We start from the raw sequence: 22,559 nt of genomic DNA on the forward strand, positions 1-22,559 counted from the left end.
TCTGTGGGGTCAGTGGTGATATCCCTTGTATCATTTCTGATTGTGTTTACTTGATCCTTCTCTCCTTTCTTCTTTATCAGTCTAGCTAATGGTTTATCTAGTGTATTAATTTTTTCAAAAAACTAGCTCCTGGATTCAGTAGTTTTTTTGAAGGGTTTTTCATGCCTCTGTCTCCTTCAGTTCAGCTCCGATCTTTTTTATTTCTTGTCTTCTGCTAGCTTTGGGGTTTCTTTGCTCTTGGTTCTCTAGTTCTTTTAGTTGAGATGTTAGGTTGTTAACTTGAGATCTTCCTGGCTTTTTGATGGGGGAATTTAGTGCTATAAATTTCTCTCTTAATGCTGCTTTAAGTGTGTTCCAGAGATTCTGGTACATTGTCTCTTTGTTTTTATTAGTTTTGAAGAACTTCTTGATATCTGCCTTAATTTCATTATTTATCCAAGAGTCATTCAGGAGCAGGTTGTTCAGTTTTCATGTAGTTGTGTAGTTTTGAGCGTATTTCTTAATCTTGAGTTCTAACTTGATTGCACTGTAGTCTCAGAGACTTAATGATTTCCGTTCTTTTGCATTTGCTGAGAAATGTTTTACTTCCAATTACATGATCAGTTTTAGGGTAGATGCCATGTAACTATGAGAATGATGTATATTCTGTTGAATTTCAGTGGAGAGTTCTGTAGCTATCTATCAGGTCCACTTGATCCAGAGCTGAGTTCAGGTCCTGAATATCTTTGTTAATTTTCTGTCTCAGTGATCTGTCTAATAGTGTCAATAGGCTGTTAAAGTCTCCATTCTTATTGTGTTGGAGTCTGAGTCTCTTTGTAGATCACTAATAACTTGCTTTATGAATCTGGGTGACCCTGTATTAGGTGCATATATATTTAGGATAGTTAGTTCTTCTTGTTGAATTGAACCTTTTACCATTATGTAATGCCCTTCTTTGTCTTTTTTGATCTTTGTTGGTCTTTGTTGGTTTAAAGTCTATTTTGTTGTACACTGGGATTGCAACCCCTGCTTTTTTCTGTTTTCCATTTGCTTCATAAGTTTTCCTTCATCCCTTTATTTTGAGTCTGTGTGTGTCTTTTCATGAGAGATGGATCTCTTGAAGACAGAATACCAGTGGTTCTTGGCTCTTTATCTATCTTGCCATCCTGTGCCTTTTAATTGGGACATTTAGCCCATTTACAATTTGAGTTACAATTAGTATTGTTATGTGTGAATTTGATCCTGTCATCATGATACTAGCTGGTTATTTTGTAGATTTGTTCATATGGTTGCTTCACAGTGTCACTGGTCTGTGTACTTCAGTGTGTTTTTGTAGTGGCTGGTAATGGCTTTTCTTTCCATATTTAGTGCTTCCTTCAGGAACTCTTGCAAGGCAGACCTCTTGGTGACAAATTCCCTCAGCATTTGCTTCTCTGAAAAGAACCTTATTTCTCCTTTACTTGTGAAGCTTAGTTTGGCCAGATATGAAATTCTGGGTTGGAAATTCTTTTCTTTAAGAATGTTGAATATTGGCCCCCAATCTCTGCTGGCTTATAGATTTTATGCCGAGAGCTTTGCTGTTAATCTGATGAGTTTTCCTTTGTAGGTGACCTGACTTTCTCTGGCTGCCCTTAACATTTTTCTTTCATTTTAACATTAGAGAATCTGACAATTACGTGTCTTGGGGTTTATCTTTGTGTGGAGTGTATTACTTGGGTTCTCTGGATTTCCTGAATTTGCATGTTGGTCTGTCTTGCTAGATTGGGGAAGTTCTCCTGGAAGTTCTCCTGATGTATGTTTTCCAATGTGGTTTCATTCTCTCCGTTTCTTTCAGATACCAATCAGTCGTAAGTTTGGTCTCTTTACTTAATCCCATATTTCTTGGAGGTTTTGTTTATTCTTTTTCAGAAAGATAATCTTCTAGCCCAGAGATTCTTTCCTTTACTTGGTCTGTTCTGCTATTGATACTTGTTATTGCATTGTGAAGTTCTCATGTTGTGTTTCTCAGCTCCATCAGATCAGTTATGTTTCTCTCTAAACTGGCTCTTCTGGCTATCAGCTCCTGTATTGTTTTATCATGATTCTTACCATTTTTGCATTGGGTTGTAACATGCTCCTTTAGCTCAGTGAAGTTTGTTATTACCTACCTTCTGTAGCCTACGTCTGCCAGTTCAGCTGTCTCAGTCTCAGCCTAGTTCTGTGCCCTTGCTGGAGAGGTGTTGTAGTCATTTGGAGAAGAGACACTATGACTTTTGGAGTTTTCAGCCTTTGATCTTGAGGTTGCTGACCTTTGAATGAGGTTTTTTGGGGGGTCTTTTTTGTTGATGTTCTTGTTTTCTGTTTGTTTGTTTTGCTTTAAACAGGCCTGTAGGACTGCTACAGTTTGCTGGAGGTCTGCTCCAAACCCTATTTTCCTCAGTTTCTCCCTTCCCTGGTAGTATCACCAGTGAAGGCTGTGAAACAGCCAAGATGACAACTAGCTACTTCCTCTAGAAGCTCCATTGCAGGGGAGTACTGACCTGTTGCCAGTCCATCTGTACCTGTAGAAGGTGGCTGGAAACTCCAGTTGGGATGTCTCACCCAGTTAGTGGAATGGGATCTGGGACCTGACCAAAGAAGCAGTCTGACTGCTTTTTGGTAGAGCAGGTATGCTGCACTGTGGGGGACCATTCCGTGTCTGGACTACCTGTCTTCTCCAAAGCTGACAGGCTGGAGCTGCTGAATCAATCGAAGCACAGAGATGGCGGCTGCTCCTGCCCACAGGAACTCAGACCCATCTCTGGTGGACTACAACCCACTGCCATTGGCTGGCTGGGATTCCAAGCCAGTAGATCTTAGCTTGCAAGGTGCCATGAAAGTGGTGCCCACAGAATAATGTTTCTTGGCTTCCTGGATTCAGCCCCCTGCCTAGAGATATGTACCAATGGATTTCTCGTCTTACTAGGGATCCTGGGGCCAGAGTATGTAAAACTCCTGGATCTCCGTGTGTGCCTGAATGTCTGCTCTCTCAAGACTCCACATAGCTCTATGTATCTGACCCAAGACCCCAGTGGCATGGGCACACTAGGAGAACTTCTTATCCATGGACTGCAAAGATCTGTGGGAGAAGTATGGTTTCTTGAGTGGTGTTGCACCATCACTCATTGGTTCCCTGGACTGAGAGTGGTGGTTCCTTTGGCTCCATGCCACCCCCGGGTGGGCCATAATGCCCCCTACCCCCAACACTTTCTTCATTATCCATGAGTTATGTTTGCCTAGTCAGTCCCGATGTGAGAATATGGATATTTCAGTTAAAGGTGCTGAATTCACTCACCCGTTTTCATTCCTCTCTGTGAGTGTTGTAGGCTGCAGCTACTTTTAATAGGCTATCATGGATGGATCTATTTTTATGTTTTCTTTGGAGAATTGTTCTTTCAGGCCGGGCGCGGTGGCTCAAGCCTGTAATCCCAGCACTTTGGGAGGCCGAGGCAGGTGGATCACGAGGTCGAGAGATCAAGACCATCCTGGTCAACATGGTGAAACCCCGTCTCTACTAAAAATACAAAAAACTAGCTGGGCGTGGTGGCGTGTGCCTGTAATCCCAGCTACTCAGGAGGCTGAGGCAGGAGAATTGCCTGAGCCCAGGAGGTGGAGGTTGCGGTGAGCTGAGATCGCGCCATTGCACTCCAGCCTGGGTGACAAGAGCGAAACTCCGTCTCAAAAAAGAAAAAAAGGAAAAAAAAAAAAAAAAAAGAATTGTTCTTTCAGATCATTTGCTGACTTTTAAATTGGCTTTTTAATGCTATTAATTTGTAAGAGTTCTTTATAAATTTTGGATATTAACCCCTTATCAGATATGTGGTTTCCAGATTTTTTTTTCTAGTCCATAGATTGTCTTTTTATTTTGATGATTGCTTCCTTTGCTTTGCAGAAGCTTTTTACTTTAATGTATTCCCATTTATTTATTTTTGCTTTGGGTATGATATCCCAAAATTTCATCGCCAAGGCCAATATCAAGGTGCTTTGCCCCTATGTTCTTTTCTAGAAGTTCTGTGGTTTCAGGTCTTATATTTAGATCTTTTGTCGATCTTTTAGTTGATTTTGTGTATGATATAAGATAAGGGTACAGTTTTATTCTTTTGCATATGGAAATTATTTTTCCAGCCTCATTTATGGAAGAAACTATTGTTTTCCCATTTTTCTTGGTGCCCTGATGGAAAACTGTATATGTTTGGACTTATTTCTGGGTTCTCTGTTCTGTTCCATTTGTCTGTGTTTCTGTTACTATACGAGTGCTGTATTGTTTTGGTTAGTCCAGGTTTGTAGTATAATTTTTTTTTTTTTTTTTTTTTTTGAGATGGAGTCTTGTGCTATTACCCAGGCTGTGTGCAGTGGCGCAATCTCAGCTCACTGCAACCTCTGCCTTCCAGGTTCAAGTGATTCTCCTGTCTCAGCCTCCCGAGTAGCTGGGAATACAGGCATGTGTCACCATGTTTGGCTAATATTTTTTATTTTTAGTAGAGACGGGGTTTCACCGTGTTAGCCAGGATGGTCTTGATCTCCTGACTTCATAATCTGCCCGCCTCAGCCTCCCCAAGTGCTAAGATTACAGGTGTAAGCCACCATGCTTGGCCTGTAGTGTAATTTTAAATCAGAAAGTGTACCTCCAACTTTCTCTTCTCAGTTTTGCTGTTGCTATTCAGGGTTTATTGTATATCCATACTGATTTTATGATTTTTTTTTTCTATTTCTGTGAACGATGCCACTGGAATTCTGATAGAGATTTTATTGAATCTCTACTGCTTTGGGTAGTATGGGCATTTTAACAATATTAATTCTTTCAATTCATGAGCACAGGATATCTTTCCATTTATTTTTGTCTTCAATTTCTGTCACCATTGTTTTGTAGCTTTCAGTGTACTTTACCTCCTTAATTAAATTTATTCGCAAGCATTTTATTTTTTGATGCTATTATAAATAGGATCTAGATTGTTTTCTAGATTTCTTTTTCAGCTAGATTATTTGTATTTAAAAATGCTACTAATCTCTGTATGTTGATTTTGAATCCTCCAACTTCACTGAATTATTAGTTCTAACAGTTTTTTTAATGAGTCTGAGTTTTTTTACGTGTAAGATAATGTTTTCTGCAAATAAAGATAATTTTACTTCTTCCTTTCGAATTTGAATTCTCTCTCTTTTTTTTTTTTCTTATCTGATTGGTCTTACTAGCACTTCCAGTACTATGTTGAGTAGAAGTGGTGAAAGTGGGCATCCTTGCCTTGTGCTGTATCTTAGTGGAAAAGCTTTCAGTTGTTTCCCATTGATGATGATGTTGGCTATGGGTTTTTCATAAATGGCCTTTGTTATGTTAGTTGAGAAGTTTTCCTTATATGCCTGTATGTTAAAAAATTTTATCAAGAAAGGATGTTGAATTGTCAAATGCTTTTTCTGCACCAATTGAGATGATCTTGTGTTTTTTATCTTTCATTTATAATGTGGTATTTCACAGTGGTTGATTTGCATGTATTAAACCAGCCTTGCTTGCCAGGAATAAATCCACTTGGCCATGATGTATAATCTTTTTTGATGTGTTGTTGAATTAAGTTTGCTTATATTTTTTTGAGAATTTTTGTATCAGTGTTCATCAGAGATAACTGGCCTATAGTTTTCTTGCAGTGTCTTTATGTGGCCTAGGTATCAAAGTGATAGTAGCCTCAAAAAATATGTTTGGAAGTATTCCTTCTAGCTCTATTTTTTGGGAATAGTTTATGAAGTATTGGTAATAATTCTTCTTAGAATGTTTGATAGAATTCAATTGTGATGCCATCTGGTTCTCGGCTTTTCCTTGTTGGAAGATTTTCATTACTACTTTAGTCTTATTATGTGTTATTGGTCTGTTTAAGCTTTGTATTTCTTCCTGATTCAAATTCAAGTGCTTCAGCGTTGGGTGGTTATATATTTACAATTCCTATGCGCTCTTAATGAAGTGACCCCTTTATCATCAAATTATGACCTTCTTTGCCTCTTGTAACAGTTTTTGACTTGAAGTCTGTTTTATCTTATGTAAGAATAGCCACCCGGCTCTCTTTTGGTTACTGTTTATATAGAATGTTTTCTTCTACCCCTTCACTTTCAGCCTGTGTTCTTAGCTAGGATGGTTGGATCTCTGGTAGGCAGCATATAGTTAGATCTTGTTTTTGTTTCTTTTCTATCAATTTAGACACTCTGTGTCTTGACTGGAGAATTTGATTCATTTACCTTCAGAATTTGATTCATTGATAGATAAGGACTTACTCCTGCTATTTTAATTGTTTTCCAGTTTGGTAGATCTGTTGTTCCTTTCTTCCTTTTGTTATGTAAGTTTGTGATTTGTCATTTTTCTGTAGTGCTGAGCTTTGATTCCTTTCCTTTCTCATTTGTATCTCCTGTAGCTTTTTGCTTTGCAGTTACCACAAGGCTTACATAAAATATCTTATAGTTGTAATAGACTATTTTAACCTGGTAACAACTGAACCTCAGTCACAGTCACATACAAATACTCTACATTTTTGCCCTTTCACCATAATTTATGTTTGTTGACACAGTTTACATCTTTTTATATTTAGTATTCCTTAACCATTCATTGTAGCTCTATTTTTGACCATTTTGGCTTTTTACCTTCATATTAGAGATTTGAAAGACCTACACACCACTATTACGGTAGTTGCACATTTTTAATTTGACTATGTATTTACCTCTACCAGTGTGTTTTATGCTTTCATAGGTTTTCATGATACTAATTATTATTCTTTTGTCTCTAGTAAAATAACTGCTTTAATCATTTCTTACAAGGCAGGTCTATTGGTGAATTTCCTCAGCTTTTATTTATATGGCAGAGACTTTATTTCTCCTCATTTCTGATGAACAGCTTTGCTTTATGTGGTCTTGTTGACTGGCAATATTGTCTTCTTTTAGGACTTCAAGTATATCATCTCATTCCCTCCTGGCCTGCAAGGTGTCTGCTGAGAAATCCACTGATAGTCTAATGGAGATTCCCCTATAAATCACTTGACACTTTTCTCTAACTGCTTTTAAAATGCTCTTTTTGTCTTTGACTTTTGGTATTTTGATTATAGTGTGCCTCAATGAGGACCTTTTTGGGTTTGAACATTTTTGGGGATTTTGAGATTTATGGAACTGGATGTCCACATATCTCCCAAGACTTGGGAAGTTTTCAGCAATTATTTTGTTAAATAAACTTTCTATGCCCTTTCCTTATTATTCTCCTTCTGGAACCCCCATAATATGAATACTTGTTTGTTTAATGGTGTCCCATAAGTCCTATGGGCTTTCTTCACTCTTTTTTATTATTTTCTTTTTTTTCCCTCTGACTAGGCTATTTCAGAAACCTAACTTTATTTCACAGATTCTTTATTCTGCTTGTTCTGGTTTGCTGTTGAAGCTCTCTGTTTTTTATTTTATTAATTTAATTCTTTAGCTCCAAGATTTCTGTTTGGTTCTTTTTGAATGACTTTCCTTTGCAGATAATGAATTGTTTTCCTGATTTCATTGCACTGTATATCTGTATTCTCTTGTATCTCATTGAGTTTCCTTAGAATCATTACTTTGAATTCCTTTTTAGGCAATTTAAAAATTTCTGGCTTTTTTGGAATCAGTTACTGGAGAATTATTGTGTTCATTTGGGGGTGTTGTGTTTCTTGTGTGTGTATGCATTTTTTTTTTATATGTTTCCTGTGTCTCTGTATTGATGTCTGCACAACTGGTAGAATAATAATCTGTTTCAAATTTATAGAGAGGCACTTTCCTTTAGTCAGTCTGGTCAAAATGTAGTTAAGTTGTTTATTCATTGTTTTGCTCCTTTTTGGGGGAGGAGGATGAGCATTAGGCATCTCTAGTCGATCATCTTGCTTCCTCCCAACCTAGTTTTCTTAAATACCATGTCTCACAGCACTGCAAACAACTATTGTTTATTACCATGTTTGTTTTGTTTTGTTTTGTTTGGCTTACTTGTGATATAGTAGTTTTAGAAATTGTTACTTTCTACAGAATTTTTTAGAGAAATTATGAGAGTAGACTTATATCTAACTCAAATCACCAATTATGTTTTTTTCTTGTGGAAAATGAGTTTTCCAAATTCTTGGTTTAAAAGTGAGCTTTAATATTATAGCTGATAAGTTTAGGGACTTTTGAATATGAAACTTAGATATTTTCTACTTCTTAAAGATAGTTTTCAGATATTGATATTGAGAAAATTTTTTGATTATCTCTTGTTTTAAAATAATTAATAAAAACATTTCAGAGTTCTCTAATGTTACTAGGAGTAACCCAATAATTTTATGATATTTTTAAATAGGTTACAGAAGTATGCATATTCTGTAAGAGATTCAAAACTGAGAGGTAGGTTTAGAGATAATTTTTGAATAGCGTTTTCACATATAGATAAAAGGTGACAATTATTGATGAAATATTAATAGTAACAGGTGATACATTTCTGCTACAGATATCTTAAAAGATGGCGCTGCTTATCATCATGCTGGTATGGAGCTGTCAGATAGAAAAGTAGTTGAGGGAGCTTTTAGTGTTGGAGATTTACCAGTTCTTTGTAAGTAAAACATATTTTTTGTGGATACTATAAAATATTTTGGAAAATTATTTCTAAGAGGAAGAAAAGAAAAATCTCGAGTATACTGCTTGTTTCTGCTTTTCTTCTGATAATCTAAAATTAAGTGGTTAACCTATGCATGTAGATGCCACAGTAAATTCTCTGGCAGTATTTAGTTGTTTATCATATTACTGAACATAGTGTAATTTGAAAAACAATAATTTAATAGGTTTTTGGATTTAAGGTGTGTTACTATTTTAGCTTGTAATGTTCTTTTTTCTTTTCTAAATTTCTTATATATGAGTTTTTATTATATTTATAAGAATGTCTTTTATTTAAAAAAGTCTTTCTGAAGCAATAAAGTTAAATGGATTGAAATTACTATGTCTTAATCTGATGCAGTTACTACCAGTACTTTAGCTATGGGAGTAAATTTGCCTGCTCACCTAGTAGTTATAAAATCTACAATGCATTATGCTGGAGGACTGTTTCAAGAGTACAGTGAAACAGATATTCTACAGATGATTGGTAGAGCTGGTCGACCTCAAGTAAGTGACAATAACTTTGCTTTTTATACTTAAAAACATGATAAAAACAAAAAGCCATTTTTGATATTTTTTGATTAGCATGTCGTAATTATATCAGGCTAAAAGTAATATTAGTGAGAGACTATTTAATATACAATTAAAGTCTCGAGTTATTGCAGAGGACTGGTACCAAGATGTGCTCTTCTTCACTAAATGTCCCTGTTTTTTTTTTCCCCAGTTTGACACTACAGCCACTGCAGTTATCATGACTCGATCAAGTACAAGAGACAAATACATTCAGATGTTAGCTTGTAGAGACACTGTAGAAAGCAGGTAATACAGAAAATGTTCCAAAAAGATACTGATGCTAATATAGCTTATTTTATTTCCTTTTAAAATATCAAAAGAAAATTTGGTTTGGAGATTTTTTTTTTAAGGCCATCTTCTGGAAAGTTTTCAACAATTTAACTAGAAAGTTTATATATTTTTTTAAAAGGTAGTAGTTTTATTCAGTGGTATTTCTTGGCAAGCATGTATTCTTGTTTATAACCCTAATTTGTAATAGAGGAGAAGTGTCATTTTCACATCTTATTTTAATTTAATAATAGAGGCAGTCTGGGACCTATTAGTAAGGTATTTAATGTATTCTGTTTTGGAGAAAGTAGGATATAATTTATGCTTTAACTTTTGTTAAAGCAATAGTCTGTCTTCTATAGCCATAGAGTAGAGAGATATATCTGAAGCCTTTTAAAAAGTTGAACTGACTTTTTAAGCTCTTCTTTTATGTTTTTGGAAATTAAGTTATATTTCATGAATTAGTAAAGTAGCAATGGGTATATTATATATTATTAACTTTGAAAAGTTTGAGTTATGGCATTGAAATGCATATTTGTAATGCAAAGTTTTTTTTCATTAGTTTGCACAGACATCTTATTGAGCATTTAAATGCAGAAATAGTACTGCATACCATCACGGATGTGAATATTGCTTTGGAATGGATACGATCAACTTTGCTTTATATCAGAGCCTTGAAAAATCCATCTCATTACGGTTTGTTACTTTGACTTGGAAAAGTAGTAATTTTTTCAAGCCAGCTAGGCCTGTATTTATATTAATAAGTTACAGAATAGATAGATTACAGAAACTAATAGAAAATAAAAATAAAAGGTACCAACAGTCCCAAATACATTTAGAGACAATAGTAGGCAAACTGAGAAATTTTTATCTGTTTTACTTTTAGTGTTTCAATAACTTTTGAAATCAGCACCATTAAAAATAAACCTAGTAGAAAAAAGTTCAGCTCTGATAAAAACAGAAATGAATAAATCATTGAAAATAAGTTAAAGTTATAAAAAGTTTTGAATTTTGTCTGTATTTGGTGTTCAACTGCTCACTTATTCTGAGTTTTATGACTGTTTAGTTTTTAATTTATAAGAAATGAAAGTATATAGTACTATTTTTGCTGCTGCAATTTTCATCTTGCTTCTAAAGCTAACCCACATCTGGTTATGTGGCTACCAGAGGTTTTTTCATGTGGTATAGGTTATTTTAACCTATACCTGGAGTTGTTGAGTACCAGATTAAAGCCTAACTCATTACAGTATCATTCTAATGCAAGAGGTTCAAAACTTTCAGATCTCAAAGATGAATTAATATAAGCCTATATTGGGCCGGGCACAGTGGCTCAAGCTTGTAATCCCAGCACTTTGGGAGGCCGAGGCGGGTGGATCACGAGGTCAAGAGATCGAGACCATCCTGGTCAACACGGTGAAACCCCGTCTCTACTAAAAATACAAAAAGTTAGCTGGGCATGGTGGCATGTGCCTGTAATCCCAGCTACTCAGGAGGCTGAGGCAGGAGAATTGCCTGAACCCAGGAGGTGGAGGTTGCGGTAAGCCAAGATCGCACCATTGCACTCCAGCCTCAGTTACGAGTGAAACTCCGTCTCAAAAAAAAAAAAAAATAATAAGCCTATATTAAAAGAATATCTGTATAAATATTCATATCACTTAAAAATTTGTTTTTCAACTAGGTAATATATTTACTTAGCTCAGAAATCATAAAGTAAAGGAATATATACAGCTAAAAGTCTTCCATACGTATTCCCACCCACACAGTTGTTCAATTCCCCATCTCCCCTTTCCCTCCCCTAGTTCTGTAATCATTAGTATACCCTTTTTTATATAATTTTTTTTGCATGTAAAAGTAAATAAGAAAGTGTAATTTTATTTTCCCACCTTTTAAACACAACTGGTGGCATACTGCATTAGTTTTCTATTGCTTTGTAACAAATTACCCCAAAACAAGTCATCTAGAAACAACCAGATTTTATTATCTCACACAGCTTATATGGGTGAGGAATCTGGGAGTGTCTTAAGTGGCTCTGGGTCAGAGGCTGTATTGCAACAAGATGTTAGCTAGGGCTGCAGTCATCTGAAGCCTTTCCTGGGGCTTGAAGGTTCACTTCTAAGTTATCTCACTCGCGGAGCTATAGGGTAGAGGCCTCAGTTTCACAGCTGTTGGCAGGCCTCAGTCTTTTTTGCCAGGTGGATCTTTCCTCATAGCATAGTAGCCAACCTTCCTAAGAATGAATGACCCAAGAGAAAGAGAGAGGCAGAGAGGGAGAGACAGAGAGACAGGGACAGAGACAGACTAAATCAGAAGCAGCAGTATCTTCTTATCACTTTGTCTCTGAAGTCACACATCATTACTTCTGCTTCATTCTGTTTTTTAGAAGCAACTCAACTGAGTCCTGGTTATATGAAGGTGACAGGGATTAAGTTCATCTCTTAGAGGGCAGAGTATCAAATAATTTGTGGAAAAAAAATTTTTTTTTGAGACAGTCTCGCTTTGTAGCCCAGGCAGGAGTGCAGTGGCACAATCTCGGCTCACTGTGACATCTGCCTCCCAGCTTCAAGCAGTTCTCTGCCTTACATCTCTGAGTAGCTGGGAATACAGGCATGTGCCACCACACCTGGCTATTTTTTTGTATTTTTAGCAGATATGGGGCTTTGCCATGTTGACCAGGCTGGTTTCAAACTCCTGATCTCAAGTGATCCACCTGCCTTGGCCTCCGAAAATGCTAGGATTACAGGCATGAGCCACCGCACCTGGCCTTGTGGGCATATTTTTTTAAACCTCCATTAGTTTAGTCTTCTGCGTATTCATTTTCTCTTAGTATGTCTTGGAAGCTTTTTTGAGACAGGCTGTTGCTCTGCTGCCCAGGCTGAAGTACAATGGTGTGATCACAGCTTACTGCAGCTTCAACCTTCTGGGCTCAAGCGATCTTCTCACTGTAGCCTCCTGAATAGCTGGTACTACAGGCACATGCCAGCACACTTGGCTAACTTTTGAAAAAAAAAAAAATGTAGAAGCAGGGTCTCCCTGTGCTACGCAGGCAGGTCTGGAACTCCTGGGCTCAAATGATCCTCCCGGCTTACCCTCCCAAAGTGCTGGGATTGTATCTGTAAGCCACCATGCCTGCCTGGAAGCTTTTTTTAATAGCTAAATAATATTCCACTTACTTATGTATCACCCATTTAAGTGATCCCCAATTGATGGATATTTATAGTTTTTCTAATTGTTTGATATTACAAATAGTGCAGTAAAAAAATCCCTGCATTTTTTGCATGTATGAATCTTATCTGTATGATAAATCTCTAGAAATGAAATTCCTGTGTCAAGGGATATATGCATTTATAAATTTGATACCTGTTGCTAAATTGCTACTTTAGTAGTTTATATACCTACCAGCAGTGTTCAAAAATGCATATTTTGTTTCTCCAACCTTTCCTTCAGGATGTATACTTGTGTGTTTTTATCAATATTATATATGAATATTGATATCTTTTCATGTTTTAATTTTCATTTCTTCCTTTTCATAGTCACCTTATTTTCTGTAGTTACTTTTTTAAATTGAGAGATCACTTATAGTAAACTGCACAAATAGGTATACAGGTCAAGGATGTTAAGTATATGTGTGTATACACACATGTAACAACAGCCCAGATTAAGATATAGAACATTTTCTAGATGTTCCCTTATGCTCCTTCTCTGTCAGTATTTGCCCCCAGAAGTAAATGCTGTTCTGACTTACATACCATAGGCTAGCTTTATCTATTCTTTCATGTCATGTAAATGGAAAATATTTCATTAGATTTATTTAAATCTTTTGACAAAAGGAAATTATTAATTTTAAATAATCTTGCTGTGAACATTGTTATATATGTTTTTGGATACACATGTATACATGTATCTGTGGGTATGTGCCTAGGAGTGAAATTGTTGTGTTAAAGGGTGTGTTTAGTTTCAACTTCAGTGAGTAGCACAAAATGATTGTATTACCAAACATGTTTTCATTGGAACATTCATGTTATAATGAATGTTCATTAAAACATGTTAATCACTTGGCAGATATTTGCTATATGTAAAACATTTGGGAATTTATTCCATACCATTGTTGTTAAAATATGGTATTCCTGTTTGCTATTTTTATGGATATTTAAGCCTTATTTGAACTCAGTAAGCTGAGGTTTATTTTTTCTTATATAAGATTTAATTAGACTACTCTTCTCTAGTTAACAGGAGTATAAACTGAGCCTGTAAAGATGAATTAAATTCATTCTGTTTTACTCTTTGTAAATTTTCATGACATGCAGGTTTTGCATCTGGATTGAATAAAGATGGAATTGAAGCAAAATTACAAGGTTAGTTACATTTCATTCTAAAAATTAGATCGTATATATTTTAGTGAAAAAGTTCAGTTATTGTGAAAGTAAGAATATGCTTTTGTAAATTATTTTTTAAGAAGAAAACTTGTATGCAGAAAAGTAATGAGAACTATTTCTTTTTTACACATAAATAAAGCTTGTCATATGCACTTTTTTGCTGAATTAATGAATTTATTAATTCTATCAGAATATCTTTTTTTGTATAAAATGTTAACTTAGTTTATTTGGTTTTTATTTCTAACATGACTCTGATCATTGAAAATGTGCCTACAGATACACAGTCTACATATTTTTTCTTTTCTTTTTTTTTTTAAGGGACAATCTTACTCTGTCACCCAAGGTGGAATGTAGTGGCATGATCACTGTAACCTTGAACTCCTGAGCTCAAATGATCCTCCTACCACAGCCTCCTGAGTAGCTGCAACTATAGGCATGAGTCACAACAACTGGCTAATTTTGTATTTTTTGTAGAAAGCAGGTCTTACTGTGTTTCCCAGCTTGGTCTCATGTGATCCTCCCATGTCTGCCTCCCAAAGCACTGAGATTATCGGTGTGAGCGACCATGTCCAGCATGTATTTTTTCTTTTCTACTTAATTGAAAAATATAAGCCTAGATTGATTATGGGCTTCGTATTCCAACCTGTGCCAAAGATATATTCCTACTTAATCTCAGCTTTGTTATTCAGTTAATCACCTGGTGTTTTTTACTTGTTTTTAAAAATAACAAAATATTGTTAGGCATTTATTTGGATTAGAAATTGCTACGTTTTCATTGTGTTGAGACTCTGTCTTTAGTAAAAGAAAATATGTTATATCAACTAAAAATATTTAGCCAATTTAAATTTATTCTCTACTTGGATATATATGTGTGGCAAATAAAAATGTGGAGATAAAGATGAAGGAGTAAAATTGTCTTGCTTAAAGAATAAATATGTTGTTAAAACATGGTCATGGCCAGGTGCAGTGGCTCACACCTGTAATTCTAGCACTTTTGGAGGCTGAGGTGGGTGGATCACGAGGTCAGGAGTTCAAGACCAGCCTTACCAACATGGTGAAACCTCATCTCTACTAAAAATACAAAAATTAGCTGGGCATGGCAGCATGTGCCTATAGTCCCAGCTACTCAGGAGGCTAAGGCAGGAGAATTGATTGAACCTGGGAGGCAGAGGTTGCGGTGAGTCAAGATCACACCACTGCACTCCAGCCTGGGCAACAGAGGAAGACTCTGTCTCAAAACCAAAAAACCGTGTCATAACCAATAGCATATATTCATAATGCTGCTGTATTCATGTTGAAATACAGATTATAAAATAGTTGTGTTATTTTAAAGGTGTTGATTAATTTTGTAATGGAATTTTTTAAATGAAATATATTGTGAAAATAGCGATCAAACACACTCAAGCAATTAGACATTTCAAGAGATATATTGCTATATTTGAATTACTTTAATGTATTATCTTTTATTAAATTAGCAGAATGACAGTTCACATTTGCCTTATCTTCAGTCATTAAAGGGTTAGCAGAGTTTTGCCTTTTAAACAAGAATAGCTAAATATAACTGAATATTAAGGTTTTGGTATTGGAGGAGAGAAAAAAAGTAACATCTTTTTCTCATTCATTGCAAGGTTCATAGCTGACACTCTTGTAACAAGACAGATAACAAAAGAAAAGCATAACAAATTTATATAATCAAAAGTTGTATATGATATGGGATCCTTCAAAAATTAAGACCCAAAGACCCAGGGAAAACTGTATTTCTATGGCAAGTTTGATGAGAAAAAATGGGTAGTTGTCAGGAAACTTGATTGGACAAAAAGGATGTTATCTAATGTTACTAAACTGGGAGGAACTTATCAAGGCCTATTTGTTCAGATTCTTGTTGGCCTCTCTGTGTAGTATTCTTTCTTTCTGAGTATGAGACAGGACCATTCCATACCCCGGAACTAGGGTCTTAGACTTTTAGACAAGGTAGGTCGGAGAATTCCTTTATGACCATGCTTCACACAGAAAGGCAAGGAAAGGTCAGAGTGACCTTCTTGTTTCTGAGGTCCTCTCAGTCTCTCTCTTATTCTACTCTTACAAAATTGGCCTCTTGCTATGCCTTAAATACACCAAGCTTGTTTCCACATCAGGTCCTTTGTACACTTTGTTCCTTATTTTTGGAATGCTCCTTGCATATTTTACGTGGTGTGCACCTTCATTTTATTCAGGTCTCTGTTCAAATATTAACTTTTTAGAAGGGTCTTCCTGTAGTATCTTATTTACATCCACTTTTACTGAGAGGAAAACAGAATTATTCTATAATGATATTATTGTTGTTTTCTTTGTTTTTAGAAAAGGTAGTATGTTTATTTTGACAATTAGGGTGAGGATCGCCTTACTCTCTATTAGAAAATATATCACATTTATGAGAAATACATATAGGTTAGGCATGGTGGTTCATGCCTGTAATCCCTTTGGGAGGCCAAGGTGGGCAGATCCCTTGAGCTCAGGAGTTTGAGAGCAGCCTGGACAACATAGGGAGATCCCACCTCTACAAAGTTTTTTTTTTTTTTTTTTTTTTTTTAATTGAATGTAGTGATACATGCCTGTAGTTCCAGCTACTCAGGAGACTGAGGTGGGAAGATTCCTTGGGCCTGGGAGGTTGAGGCTACAGTGAGCTGTGATCATGCCATTGTATTTTAGCCTGGGTAACAGAGTGAGACCCTGTCAAAATAAAAAAAAGAAAAAAGAAGCTTTCGTTAAAACTCTACACAATCATTCTATATAGGTTCTTTCTCAGCCTTATGTTTCTTTATAGTATAGGTGAAACTATTATTTGTTTGTATGTTGATTGCTTTCTTCTGTAAAATATAAGTTCTAAAAAAGAAGAACCTTATCTTGTTAACTGCTGTAAACATAGAGCTTAAAATCATTCTCAGCATATAATAAAGTAAGCATTTTTCATTGACTTACCAAGTCATGGGTAATGAACTGATTTAATAGTGGATAATTAAGAAAATTAGAAAAGACTTCAGTACTTACAAGCTGTCTGAACAGTGTTGTTTACACTCAAGTATTTTCCAAAGAACTCTAAGGGCGTTTTTGTGAGTGGCTGCTTGATTTAGGATTGAACTATTAGAGTATTCCCACTGTCTGCTCTGAACTGTCTTACATCTCCTGGACTATAACATGAGGCAGGGAAGGAACCGTAGCAGCAGATTACTACAATTGCTCTGATGCCCATCAATAGTGAGCGTGAACTAGCATTGCTTCCTGTCAGAGAAACAAAAGTAAACACCTAAAAGCATCATTTAAAACAGTTTGAAGTTGTTGCTTCAAGAAAGTGGCAAACAAGGAAGCAGGGAAGAACTGGTGATTTTTGGAATAATCTTTACAGAACTATTTGACTTCTTATACTTTGTACACATATTAATATGTCTTTGATCGAAGTTTAAAGACAAAAGAAAAAGAAAAGCTCTGCCTTAATGGAAGGCAGATAACAAAGTGGTTACTTAGACTTGCAGCAAGTTACTTAGCCTCTATTCTTTAGTTTCCTAACCTGTATATGAAAATATCAGTGTCTACCTTATTGTGATGTTTTGAGAATTAAATTAATACATGTATATATTTAAATATTCCAAGTTTTAAGTGTTATTTCTACTTACTGAATGTTATTTTTATTACATGTATTCTTGTTACTATTAGAAAATGTTTTTAGCATATTAGTTTTTTTATTTAAATTAGGGACTATGGTTTATTTAAGTAGGGACTATGGTTCTTCTAGAACAATTACACAGTAATAACACAACTTTAGCATATTTAATAAGTTATTTTGCCCTACTTCCCTATTTTACTAAAATTAAAATGTGTTTTCTATGATTAAACAGAATTATGTTTGAAGAATCTGAATGATTTATCATCCCTGGACTTAATAAAGATGGATGAAGGTGTTAATTTCAAACCAACCGGTAATTTCCTATCATTGTTAGTAAACCTAGCAATTATTTACTTTAAATTAATAATTTGTTTCACTAAAATTTAAATGATAAAACTAAATCATGATCTCAGTTCTCAACAGTGTATCATCATTATTAGCCATAAGGCATGATAAATTTAAACAAGTCCTATTTGTAAAAGTATAAAGGCGCACAGAATTATCTTCACTGATTCTTGTGACTTTTGGCAGAGTAATGAAATGCTTGAATCTTTGGGTGGCTTTAAACCTGTTATAACTATTATAGATATGTTTTTATTGGTGTGCTTTTGTATGCTTTTTTATATTCTTAAATATTCAACCATTGATAATCTGGTGGTTAGGCTTCTGTAAGGTTAGGAAGAATATCTTTTTCTTCTACTCATGTTCATTGACTGGAACTCCTATAACAAAAGATATTAACAAGAGAAAAGCATGCAAATTTATTTAATATGTTTTATGTGATATGGGAGCCTTTATAAGGAAATGAAGAGCCAAATAAATGGTTAAACGTGAATATTTTTATGCCAGGTGTGATAGAGAAATATTATAGGACAAAGGGGATATAAACTGTGCATAATACATTGGGGGAAATTTAGCAAAGCCTGTTCATTCAGATTCCTCTCTGTGTCTATGGAGATAAAGATGCTCCATTCTTTAGGTATAGGAAGGGCACCTCTCACATGAGGGTCTTATGACTTGCTTCAGGGAAGGCCAGAAAAATTCTTGTACATGTTGTTTCTCAAATTCCTACAGCTTAAAATATTCAGTATGCCAAGATACCACATTTTGGAGTAGCATGTCCTGAACCCTGTCACTCTGTCTCTAAGTTCTGTTTAGACTATAATAGAAGAGGGAAAAGATGTTTTGTGGTTTTTAGCATTCATGATTAGAAGTTTTTAGAGAAAATGACTTTATTATTCCAATTAATCTTTTTAAGTAAAGGTAATTTATTGTTTGAAAGTTGGGTAATAGGAATTTGTCTTTGAATTCACAATCTATCTGTTAACATTTGGCATGTACTGTTCATTTTTAATGAATTTTTTACTTACAACCATACTATAGAAATACATGGTTTTGTAACATGTTAAAATTTATATTAATATAAGGTTAAGTTTTAAAACAATTTGCTGCCCTAACTCTCAGCCCTACATTAATAACATTTTCCCCCTTGTTTCTTGGTGCTTACTCTGAAAAGCCTAATTTTATTTGTGAGAATTGTCTTCTGTGTGTTGTAGGGCACTTCACTAGAGGGGGCATTAAGAATCACTAAGGCTTCTTCATCTGTTTTTATATACTTTGATTCTCATCAAGAATCTTATTCCCACTATCACTTCTTTCTTATGGTACTTCTTGAATCCACTGATACCATTCCCTCTGTCTTTAAACATACCCAGTAATGAGATTGCTGAGTTGAATGGTAGTTCCGTTTAAAATTTTTTGACAAAGATCTTCAAAATGCTTTCCACAATGGCTGTACTAGTTTACGTTCACACCAGCACTATGTAAGCATTCCCTTTTCTCTATAGCCTCACATCGATTATTTTTTGACTTTTTAATAGTAACAGCCATTCTGACTGGTGTGAGATGATGTATCATTGTAGTTTTGATTTGCATTTCACTAGTGATTAATAATATTAACCATTTTTTCATATGCTTGTTGGCCATGTGTATGTCTTCTTTTCAGTAATGTCTGTCCTTTGCCCATTTTAAAAGTAGGGTTGCTTATATTTTGCTTATTAAGTTTGTTATAGATTCTGGACATTTGACCTTTGTCAGATGCATAGTTTGCAAATAATTTTTCCCATTCTGTGGGTTGTCTTTTTACTCTGTTGATAGTTTCTTCTGCTGTTCAGAACTCTTTAGTTTAATTAAATTTCACTCGACAATTTTTATTGTTGAAATTGCTTTTGGAGTCTTTGTCATGAAGTCTTTGCCAGGACCTATGTCCAGGATGGTATTTCCTAGGTTTTTTCTAGGGTTTAAAAAAAATTTTTTTTTTAGGTTTTACACTTAAGTCTTTAATTTATCTTGAGTTTATTTTTGTATATGGTGAAAGGAAGGGGTTCAGTTTTAATCTTCTGCATATGACCAGCCAGTTATCCCAACATTGTTTATTAAATAGGAATCCTTTCCCCTTTTGCTAGTTTTTGTTGACTTTTTCAATGATCAGATGGTTTTAGATGTGTGGCTTTATTTCTGGGTTCTCTAACCTGCTCCATTGGTCTGTGTATCTGTTTATGTAATATCATGCTGTTTTGGTAATGCAGTCTTGTAGTGTACTTTGAAGTGGGGTAGTGTGATGCCACTGTCAGTGGGGTGTTGAAGCCTCTCAGTATTATTCTGTGGGTATCTAAGTCTCTTTGTAGGTGTCTAAAAACTTGTTTTATGAATCTGGATGTTCTCGTATTAGGTGCATATATATTTAGGATAGTTTAATCTTCTTGTTGTATTGAACTTTTCATCATTATCAGGGTCCTTTGTCCTTTTGGTATAAAGTCTGTCTTGTCTGAAATTAGAATAGCAACCTTTTTTTTTTTTTTCCATCCCATTTGCTTGGTAGATTTTTCTCTATCCCTTTACTTTAAGTCTGTAGGTGTCATTGCATATGAGATGGGTCTCTTGAAAACAACATACAGTTGGGCTTTGCCTCTTTATCCAAGTTGTCACCCTGCACCTTTTAAGTGGGGTATTATAGTCTGTTTACATAATATTGATATGTGTAGATTTGTCATTGTGTTGTTATGTAGACATATTATGTAGTTGCTTCTACCCAGGGTCTGTTTCCTCCCTCCAACCACCCTCAATGCCTGCCTTCTGAAGATCTGCTTAGAGTGTGCCAGTCTTCCTGATGGTCTGGTCTTTTGGTGGAAGATGCTCTTCCTGGCTGCGTCTAGTCAGCCATCTTGGTTCCCCTCCTTCTTTCTCAGTTCCTGGAGGATGGAAGTCTCAGTTAAGTGTGCTGACATGGTCAGATTCTGTTGAGGATTATCTTCCTTTGCACATAGTCACTATCCTGCTGTGTGCACACATGATTTCTTATTTGTACATCTTATTTCTTGGCTTTTCTGGTGTTCCAGAGTTCTCCCTATGGATCTCCTAGTATCTGCAGGTCACAGAATGACAGAGGCTGCAGCCAAGTCACCTGAGGCCTCCCAGAAAAAAGGGGGTACAACACTGGAGATGGGTCTCTGAGCTTGGTGGGCACACAAAGTCCCTGCCAAATTGTGGAAGATGCTGCATGGTGCTGGGTTTGTAATTTGTTAGCCTGTTATTAAGATAGATGTAATGTTCTTATATAGTATTTCTAATTAATTTATTTTTATGACTTCTTGTTTCTTCATATTACTAATTCTTTTTTCTCTTTATTCTTTGTATATCTGTTTTTAGTTTGTATGTTCCTGTAATTCTGCTTCATATAGTTTTTGCTTTTTAGGTTGTATTTATAATACTCAAGTATCTAGGTATTTTCATCTGAATGTTTGAACTGAGGTTTTTGCCTGTTTTGTCAGGTAATGTGTACTGAGAAAAGGGCTCAAAAGGCCGATTTTTTTTCCCTCAGCTTTTATGTTAAGTTCTGGTACATGTGCAGGATGTGCAGGTTTGTTACAGGTAAACATGTGTCATGGTGGTTTGCTGCACAGATCATCCCATCACCTAGTTATCAAGCCCAGTCATTAACTATTCTTCCTGATGTTCTCCTTCCACTAGCCCTCCCCAACAGGTCCCAGGATGTGTTGTTCCCCACAATGTGTCTACGTGTTCTGATTGTTTAGCTCCCATTTGTGAGAACATGCTGTGCTTGATTTTCTTTTCCTGCGTTAGTTTGCCGAGGATAGCAGCTTCCAGCTCCATCCATGTTCCTGCAAAGGACATGATCTCATTCCTTTTCATGGCTGCATAGTATTCCATGTGTATATGTACCACATTTTCTTTATCCAGTCCATCATTGATGGGCATTTAGGTTGATTCTATGTCTTTGATATTGGGAATAGTGCTGCAGTGAACATATGTATGCATGTATCTTTATGAAAGAATGATTTATATTCATTTGGGTATATACCCAGTAATGGGATTGCTGGGTCAAATGGTATTTCTAGGTCTTTGAGGAATCGCCACACTGTCTTCCACAATGGTTGAACTTATTTACACTCCCACCAACAGTGTAGAAGTATTCCTTATCATTTGCAACCTTGGTGGCCTCTGTTGTTTAATGTCTAATGCGAATTTAAGAAAGATTAACCTTCTGAAGATAGGTGGTAACTGCAAGAGGCTGGAAGAAGGGAAGTAGGAAAGGAAGGGATGGAGGTAAGAAGAGAAAGGAGTGGAGGGTAGGAAGGAATGTGGGGCTAAGGGGGAGGGAACATAGTGGGGCAGGGAGGGAGAAAGTACAGAAGGAAGGAAGGATGGATGGGAAGGTGGGAGGGATGTTTTTAGACAACTTACAGTTGAATCCAGTAACTCTGGAAGGAAGCGGGGGAGGGAGAGAGATAGATCTTAGCCTGCAGGCAAGAGGGGAGGGAGGGATCTTAACTTGTAAGAAGGGAGGGAGGAGGGGCAGGCAGGAGGGATTTTAGCCTCCAAGAAAGGTGCCAGAGAAGGGTGCTAGAGAAAGCTCTTGCAGGATCTTAGCCTGGAAGGAGGGAGGTAGAAACACAAGGAGAGAGGGAGAGAGGGGGTCTTAGTCTGCAATGCAATTCTAAGAACATTTGGAAAAGTTGATAGGAAATCTATAGATCTATCTTAGCATCCCTGCCATGCTCAGTCATTGGTTGAGAGCATCTCAT

General features: G+C 35.9%; 1 protein-coding gene across 1 annotated transcript in view; it reads left to right on the forward strand.

Annotated features, from left to right (window-relative positions):
- The window catches only part of LOC101029695 (helicase for meiosis 1), a 177,957-nt gene that overhangs the window by 107,909 nt on the left and 47,489 nt on the right, over positions 1–22,559 (forward strand). The window contains exons 14-20 of the mRNA XM_074381443.1: positions 8,312–8,355; positions 8,459–8,560; positions 8,963–9,108; positions 9,326–9,420; positions 10,004–10,137; positions 13,746–13,793; positions 17,687–17,767. Coding sequence (XP_074237544.1) covers positions 8,312–8,355; positions 8,459–8,560; positions 8,963–9,108; positions 9,326–9,420; positions 10,004–10,137; positions 13,746–13,793; positions 17,687–17,767 — 650 coding nt within the window. The remainder of the gene's footprint in view (positions 1–8,311; positions 8,356–8,458; positions 8,561–8,962; positions 9,109–9,325; positions 9,421–10,003; positions 10,138–13,745; positions 13,794–17,686; positions 17,768–22,559) is intronic.

Source organism: Saimiri boliviensis, chromosome 11 (assembly GCF_048565385.1).
Source record: "Saimiri boliviensis isolate mSaiBol1 chromosome 11, mSaiBol1.pri, whole genome shotgun sequence".
Classification (NCBI taxonomy): domain Eukaryota; kingdom Metazoa; phylum Chordata; class Mammalia; order Primates; family Cebidae; genus Saimiri; species Saimiri boliviensis.